The sequence below is a fragment of the Polyodon spathula genome, chromosome 5 (assembly GCF_017654505.1).
Source record: "Polyodon spathula isolate WHYD16114869_AA chromosome 5, ASM1765450v1, whole genome shotgun sequence".
NCBI classification, from domain to species: Eukaryota; Metazoa; Chordata; class Actinopteri; order Acipenseriformes; family Polyodontidae; genus Polyodon; species Polyodon spathula.
The window spans coordinates 39,541,244-39,550,211 of NC_054538.1; the positions used below are offsets into that span (position 1 = coordinate 39,541,244).

General features: G+C 36.5%; 1 protein-coding gene across 4 annotated transcripts in view; it reads right to left on the reverse strand.

Moving 5' to 3' along the window:
* LOC121315949 (transport and Golgi organization protein 1 homolog) overlaps nucleotides 1–6,587 on the reverse strand; it is a 36,017-nt gene extending 29,430 nt beyond the window's left edge. The window contains exons 1-4 of one of the 4 annotated variants that reach the window (XM_041250575.1): nucleotides 6,259–6,587; nucleotides 4,707–4,840; nucleotides 4,197–4,283; nucleotides 1,011–3,903 (exon numbers count right to left, since the gene is read on the reverse strand). In XM_041250575.1, the coding sequence (XP_041106509.1) occupies nucleotides 1,011–3,903; nucleotides 4,197–4,283; nucleotides 4,707–4,840; nucleotides 6,259–6,406 (3,262 nt within the window). In that variant the 5' untranslated portion in view covers nucleotides 6,407–6,587. The remainder of the gene's footprint in view (nucleotides 1–1,010; nucleotides 3,904–4,196; nucleotides 4,284–4,706; nucleotides 4,841–6,258) is intronic. The other 3 variants (XM_041250577.1, XM_041250578.1, XM_041250576.1) reach the window with 3 other exon arrangements.
* Between the last annotated feature and the right edge of the window lie 2,381 nt (nucleotides 6,588–8,968).

The following is an 8,968-nucleotide window of genomic DNA, read 5'->3' on the forward strand; positions in this document are numbered from 1 at the left end:
TCCTTTGGCCTTTTTCATGAATGAGACGTTTTTGACCACTGGCCTGCTGTGGTCTGGATGTCCTTTGGGTGGCGGACCATCCTTGATACACACGGGAAACTGCTGAGCATGAAAAACCCAGCAGCGTTGCAGTTCTTGACACACTCAAAGCAGCGCTTGGCACCTACTACCAATCCTCGTTCAAAGGCACTTAAATCCTTTGTCTTGCCCATGTACACTCGGAATGCCACACATACACAATCTATGTCTCAATTGTGTCAAGGCTTAAAAATCCTTCTTTAACCTGTCTCCCCTTCATCTACAATGGTTGAAGTTGATTTAACAAGTTACATCAATAAGAGATCATAGCTTTCACCTGGATTCACCTCGTCAGTCTATTTCATGGAAAGAGCAGGTGTTCCTAATGTTTTGTACACTCAATGTATATCGATCGATAGAGATAGATAAAGATATATATATTTTTTCTTCCATTCAGAATGTGCTTGCAAGGTGCTATACACAGAGAAGATTACATTACTTCCGGATTGGCTAGCCTGTGCAGTGAAGTATAGAAATATTTCAGTTTTGAGGTGGCTGAAGTACGGAATAGTAAAATAATATAAGAAGACCTTGTTTTTCTACATGAATATTGTGGAACAAAGCACCACTACTTTAAAGTATCTGTTAATGTCTATATGTTTCATATTGCATTTGTGTGATTTGGAAGATTTCGATATTATTGATATCGAAATACGTGCACGATAGATATACAATTTTCATATCGATGCCCACCCTAATATATACAGTGGCTCTCAAAAGTATTCACCCCCCCCTTGGACTTTTCCACATTTTCTTGTGTTACAACATGGAATCAAAATGGATTTAATTAGGAGAAACTACTAATTAAATCCATTTTGATTCCATGTTACATACATACATACATACATACATTTTAAACACGAGGCAAAAGGAAAACATACGTCTATGCATATTACATTGTATTTATGTATCTATCTATCTATAAAGAATACCTGTGCCTTCTGGAATCTGGACACCTGGAGCCAGAGGAGTGCTGTCACTTGATGTCGAGTACTTCTGCCTGAGATGGAATGCCATCTCTTGGAAGTCATGAAACACAGCAGCTTTTTCGTCAAACATATTATTGTCCATCTGCACCATCTCAGTATACTTAACCTCTCTTTCATCCACCATCTTCTCAATCTCATCCAGAATGCTGGTTGCTGAAAATTCCAAGATCCTGTCCAAAGACTTCTCAATATCCTCTTTATTCTTACTTGTCTGTCTTGTAAGCTTGAGTTCATCTTCCAAGTCTTGGAACATGGCCTCCACTCTGAGAATATGCTGGGGGGCGAGATATTTTAAGAAACGCTCCACATGTTTTTCATCAAAGAGGCCTTTGAGAAGAGTAAGTTGTCTTACACCATCACTGTACTCTGGTTGTTCCTCCTCCTGAATTTCAATTGTAGGATCTACAATGCTCTCCTTTTCACTCAACTCTGGTATATTTGCTTCTATATATTCTAAGCCATTGTGCTCCCTTTCTGAATTATCTTTAATCAGTGCTTCTTCACCCTTTGCAGTATTGTCTCCTACATTGTCAGTTTCTGGTTTAGATTCTAGTTTTGCTATTTTTTCTGCAGGTCTTTCTATTATGTCAGAATCAGTACCCACTAAATCATCTGTTTTGCCTGTTTCCATGTCACCTTGAACAGCAATGTCCATTTCATTGTGTGCGTCTTTAAAAGCACTGTTATTTACTTCTTGTGATTCAACCTCAGCTTTAGGATAAGATTGCACTTTAACAATATCCAGCTTTTCAGTTCTGCTGGTGACAGTAATTTCTTCTCCACTCTTATTTTCTGTGCTATTAAGAGTACTGTCCACAGTCCCAATAACTAAATCGGCAGCTGCAGCTACTTTAGCATTTTCATCTTCTAATAATTCCTCTTCTTCTTCCTCATTAGGGATATCAAGTTCAGGTTCAACAGTCTGTTCTGTATTTAGGTTGCCTGTTTCTTCTAGAATATCCCCAGTTTCTCTTATTTCTGACTTTTCTGTACTTTCACGCACTATTTCATTGCTAGCTTCTGGTTTCCAATCATCCATTTGTTCATCAGTATCTTCTGCTGTGGTTTCATCGATAAGCTCCTTGTCCTTTTGTTCTGAAAACAATTCCTCGTTTTCAACATGGACAGTCTTTCTTGACTTAGCCTCAGCCTTATCAGACTGTTCTTGTTCAATTTCTTTTAAATACTCTTCCGTACCACTTTGCCCTACATCTTTAGGTGCTTCTTTGTCCGTTCTTGATTCCGGTTTTTCGCTCATGTTTTCCTCACCAAGGTCTTCCATCCAATTTTGGCCAACCATATCTTCATCTTTTATATCTGTTCCTTCTTCATGCTGTTCAGAGGTTTTCTTGGCTTGAGAACCATCAAATTCTTCCATCGACCTGTCCTTCAAGGTTTCTTCTTTTAAGGTATATATTTCTTTCTGTTTATCATGAGGTGATTTTTCAAAATCATTTGCATTTTCTCGATCTTCTATGATTTCATTTGAAGATATTTCTGACATTTCAGCAGACTCGTAAGAAAGGGTATTGTCTACTGTCATTGCAGATTGACCGGACTTGAATTCCCCTCCATCAACTGTAGATTTTACTTCTGCTAAGTTCTCTAAAGAAACGGTGACATTTTTAACCTGAGATTCATAATCCAAATGTTCATTAGTTACCCATTCCTCCAAGTCCTCAATTTCTGCTTCTGGCATTTCCAGAATTCTCTCCTGGTCTTCCCTTTTTTCAGAACCCAAAAAGTATATTCGGTCTTCTTTGGGCTCCTCTTCCTTGTTCAACACATCTTCAACATCCTCTTCCTCTTCTTTTTCAAAATCAGTTACCTTATTTGTCCTTTCACCTCCACTTACAATAGCAAATACAGTATCTCCTAATGTTGTCCACAAGCTTTTATCTTCAGATATTTCCTCCTCTGTTGCATGATCTGCATGTATCTCACTCTGTTCTTTTGAGAGGTCTTCCTGTTGATCTAAATTCTGTTCTTCAGAATCATCTTCATTGTCTACCTCTGGTTGTATGTTATCTTCTGAATAGGACAGCAAAGGTGTTACAATTGAAGCCCCACTTGACTCACCATGCTCCGTTTCTACATTGTGAGGTGTTTCTTCATCATTTTCTTCAAAACTGAAATCATCATAGACTGGGGTCACTTTCCGTGTTTTCTCATCATTTGAAACGACTGCATCAAAGGTGGAATCCATTTTGGTTTTTAATTCAGGAATAGGTTGCTCTTCCAAAAGCTCGTCTGCATTGTTTATTTCAGAGCTATCTTCTTGCACGGGCAACAAACTTGCTTCCCCTTGAGAAATGCTAGTTTCTTCATCATTATCGTTTGGTGTACTGTCATCTGGTGAAGATGTTTCTGTGTTCTGATGCGCATCATAGTCTGTTACAGGGTGTGGCAAATCTGCACCTGTACCTATGGTTTGGTTTTCTTCTTCCACTGTAGGGTTTTCTGTTTCACTTGGTTCCTCCTGAACATTTTGTGATGTTTCAGTACCTAAGGCATTTTGCTCTGATTCCTTTATTACCATATCTTCATTTTGTTCTTTCTCTGAAATACTGCTTTCGAAATTTATTATCTCTGTCTTATTGCCACCCGCTTCCTCACTGTTGCTATCTTCAGGAGAGATTTCTTTTTCTGTCTTCTCAGCCTGGCTCTTGACATTCGTGCTTTTGTCTACTTTTTCATGCTGCAGTGGCGGAGAGCTAGACGTTTCAGGAACTGCAGTGGTAGTTCCTTCCAGTAATCCATAAGACCCCAAGAGTTTATCTAGATCATAAATTTCAAATTTATCAAGTCCACCGTCGAAACATACAAAATCTGTTTCCTGCAACGACAAAAATATTTTTGAAATAGTTGATCAAATGATCTCTGAATAAAATTAAATTGTCACTAATATAGCAGAGTGTTATGCTTTTCTTCAAACACCACTTGCTTGATGGCAAGCAGTTGAATTTCTACTCATAAAAAAGGCTAAGTCTTTAGGCAATAGTATTATGACAGACACAGCTAGAATCACAGCCACCTATTTGTAGTCTCCTTGGTGATCGATTTATTCAAGGGTTTACTGTATTTAAGTAGTTAACAAGAATAAGATGTAGAAAGAACTCAGCAACTCACTTCTGTTGGAATTTCTAGCTCTTTTTCGGTGTATATGTGATTAATTTTAAGTAAGTCCTTTGGAAAGTAGCCAAAACTGCTACCAACCTAAAAAAAAAAAAAAGGAAATCTATTACATACGTAAAAACACTATTATATAAAAGGGTTATTTGTGATCTACATATCTTATCAAGATTTGGGACTTTAGTAATACTGTACAAAACTATTTTAAAGGTTGGGGAAATGCATGTGAATAGTATTATTCTAAACAGCTATTACTGCACACGGATTTTAAATACTGACACGATAACTTGTTTTTTATGAATAAAATAAATGTTGATAGTCTAAAGGGCTGCTGGCTTCTTTAACAATTTAAAACAATTTAACAAACTATTTTATTTAAAAATGAGCACTCTTTAAATAACTCACGAGTTAAAGTTTTGTAAATGCGGTTCCAAAATGTAACGAACTAGCAAGCACTCTCAAAATACAGTAATGTGAATTCAAAACAATGCAAACCCCAATACTCACACTTCCAGCCCACACATCTGTTCTTCTTCCCGCCAATTTATAGTAAACATATATTGTCTCTCCCTTTTTAAACTTGAGAAATCGACAATCCGGGCCCGAGAAATCCTGTGCAGCTTTACCTCGACACATTAACACTTGGAGGAGAGGGAGAACAACAACAACAACAACAACAACAAAAAGTAATTCAGCAGACAGAAATATCAATTCTGCACACATGCAGTAACTGAACTACAAGAAGACTGGTTTAACGTGAGTAATCTGATGATGTGTACTAAATGTATTACTTATAATAAATAAACCGTACACACACTATGCTAGTGTGGTTGCAATTGTGGATTTAGAGGGTGTGGGCGGTATCCATTATATCTTTGTATACGTTCTATTTTCTACTGCAGCATGAACCTGTCAGATCCGGACAACACACGGTGTTTATTTGTAACGAATTAACAGAATTCAACCCCAAGAGAAATGTTTCTTTTAAACTGTACACCACCAAACAATGATAAAAAAATAACATTCAATTCGTTAACAATACAGTCTATATTAAAGTTTTAAACTTCACATGTCAGCACGGGTATGTATTTATGTACCCTACCTACATGACGCATTCTTCCTGCCAGCGGTAACACAAATGCTTGCAGTTTTCTAAATCCTTGACTACAGGGGCAATGGTCTTAGACACGTGCGGGAACGAAGGGGGCAAGTACTCAGATTACGGTGTTTACATTTTGTAATGTATTCAGACTAATGGGACAATCTGCACGTGAACGTAGTGAATGTCACCAGCGTTCAGATATGTTGCAAACGTTGTATGTAGTACATCTACAAAAGAAGAAGTCCAGACCGGATGCCATTGTCTTATTTGTATATATGTTTGATATTAACCATTCAAATTGTTGATATCAAAAATAACTTTTGGTTTTGTGACATTGCCATCCAACAAGTACTGAGACATTAACTTGGATGACACTGCATGACATCATTACTGTCCCAATATTCACATATGCACAAAAATAAAATTTCTATTATTCGGGTGTTCTACTCATTATTCGTTTGGTCAAATAACTTAATTGGTAACAGTACCCTCTTGTCCATAAATTGTAGTACTTGTTACTAAGAACGGCCCCAAAACGATTGTTGTACTTAGGACTTTTAAAACCTTATTTTATAAAGTGTTTTTTTTTTTGTTTTGTTTTGTTTTGTTTTTGTATCACATGTGCGGATATTGGTAAAGCAGAAGAAAGAAAAACAAGATGTGTTTCTCGTAATCGGATATCGGGGTTGAGATTGAAAAAAAAATTCTTTCAATTCACTACAAATGTTACCAATTATAATTCTAACGGAATACAAACCTTTCCATCACACAAAAGATAATGTGCTGTCTATTTATGTGACATTCAAAAGGGCACGTAATTGGGTACAGTACCTATGCAAACTCTTAAGAGAAACTGCCAACAACATGTCAGAATAAATCAATTGGATAAGGCATCTTTTTCTAGAAGTAATTAACAAATACGACGTTTTTATAAAGAGCTAAATAAACAGCACTTACTGCTACATTCTTCGTCGGTGCAACGCTTGAGGTCCGAAAACCTCTTGTCTATTGTCTCTTTGGATAATGATGTGTCAAAAAGTAGATTTAAAATGTATAAATACAAGATTAGAGCAGCCATGCTGGCATTCTTGTTATGCCCGAGCATTAGCAGAGCGAACCGACACGTCAGCAGATCCACAGGGATGGAGCTGGGTGCAGGATGTTGGAGGAGGATGGAATCAAGTTACCAAATTGATTCCCACCCGAGATCTTTAAAGCGACAGAGTGCGTCAGAACCCTGTTAGTATTAGAAAAGCGAGAATAATAATAATCAAATTTTATACTACGTCACCTTATTTCAAGGCTTTGTTCTCCTTATATTAAGGGTCCAACTGTAGCATACTGTATTTGGCTATTTTTTGTATATTATTATTATTATGAATTGTACTTATTAATTTGTTTGTTTATAGATTAAACTAGCCTACGGTTGTTTTTTTTTTTTTTTTTTTTTTTTTTAACAGTGGACTTGGCAAATATAAAAAAAAGAAAACAAAAATAATAAGCATATTAGAGACTAGGCTACAAACAGCAATAACTACTAAAATAAACAAGTCTATTATGTTAACTGGAACCCAACCGCCTAAATTTAAGGGGTGTTTTTTTTTTTACAAGACCTTTTGAAAACTGAAGATTTTCATTTAATTGTAGAACCTGTAGTTTCCTATATCTACAACATAAATCAATTATAATAAACATACAATTCGTTGGGGGTATTTTTGCTACTGAACTGCAGTAGCCTTGTTGACAACACAACGCAATTTTAGCTGTTACCGGGGATTACCCCTGAACCTTCTTTAAATTCCAGCCAAGCACAGTCGTTAACGATGAGCATGCGTAATAAAACACCAGGAAGTGCAAGCATGCATGACGCAGTGCTTACAAAGATATCACGAAATGTTGCTGTCAGGACACTGCACTCTGATTGGCTATCATATTATTGTTAATAAAACAATGATAATCCTCTCCCAGCATTGAAACCCTAAACCTAAGGTGTATATATATATATATATATATATATATATATATATATATATATATATATATATATATATATATAGTACTGTGCAAAAGTTTTAGGCAGGTGTGAAAAAATGCTGTAAAGTAAGAATGGTTTAAAAAATAGACATGTTAATAGATTATATTTATCAATTAACTAAATGCAAAGTGAGTGAACAGAAGAAAAATCTAAATCAAATCCATATTTAGTGTGACCACCCTTTGCCTTCAAAACAGCATCAATTCTTCTAGGTACACTTGCACAAAGTCAGGGATTTTGTAGGCATATAGTCAGGTGTATGATTAAACAATTATCCCAAACAGGTGCTAATGATCATCAATTCAATATGTAGGTTGAAACACAATTATTAACTGAAACAGAAACAGCTTTGTAGGAGGAATGAAACTGGGTGAAGAACAGCCAAACTCAGGTAACAAGGTGAGGTTGCTGAAGACAGTTTACTTAAGACTCAGAAGTGGCCTTCATAGAAGACTTGCGGCCAAAAAACCATACCTCTGACGTGGAAACAAGGCCAAGCGACTCAACTATGCATGAAAACACCGGAACTGGGGTGCAGAAAAATGGCATCAGGTGCTCTGGACTGATGAATCAAAATTTGAAATATTTGGCTGTAGCAGAAGGCAGTTTGTTCGCCGAAGGGCTGGAGAGTGGTACACGAATGAGTGTCTGCAGGCAATAGTGAAGCATGGTGGAGGTTCCTTGCAAGTTTGGGGCTGCCTTTCTGCAAATGGAGTTGGGGATATGGTCAGAATTTATGGTCTCCTCAATGCTGAGAAGTACAGGCAGATACTTATCCATCATGCAATACCATCAGGGAGGCATCTGATTGGCCCCAAATTTATTCTGCAGCATGACAACGACCCCAAACATACAGTGAAAGTCATTAAGAACTATCTTCAGCGTAAAGAAGAACAAGGAGTCCTGGAAGTGATGGTATGACCCCCACAGAGCCCTGATCTCAACATCATCGAGTCTGTCTGGGATTACATGAAGAGAGAGAAGCAACTGAGGCTGCCTAAATCCACAGAAGAACTGTGGCTAGTTCTCCAAGATGTTTGGGCCAACCTACCTGCCGAGTTCCTTCAAAAACTGTGTGCAAGTGTACCTAGAAGAATTGATGCTGTTTTGAAGGCAAAGGGTGGTCACACCAAATATTGATTTGATGTAGATTTTTCTTCTGTTCACTCACTTTGCATTTTGTTAATTGATAAATATAAAACTATTAACATGTCTATTTTTGAAAGCATTCTTACTTTACAGCATTTTTTCACACCTGCCTAAAACTTTTGCACAGTACTGTGTGTGTGTATATATATGTATATATATATATATATATATATATATATATATATATATATATATATATATATATATTATATATATTTTCATGTACATTATATACCAATGATGCAAAAAATAAAGTAACATATATATTAGATCATCCCAATGGTATTACAGCTAATGATCTATATAATATTTGTCAAACCCAGGGGTGTCGAGGACTTTGTGATAACTTTTTTACAACAATTAACGTCTCTAAACACAACAACAACAGCTCTGAAACACTATTAAAAATATGTTGTTAATTGCAGAACATTTGTTACAGTAATTTATTATGTACTATTGTAATGGGCTAAATGAATGCAGGAA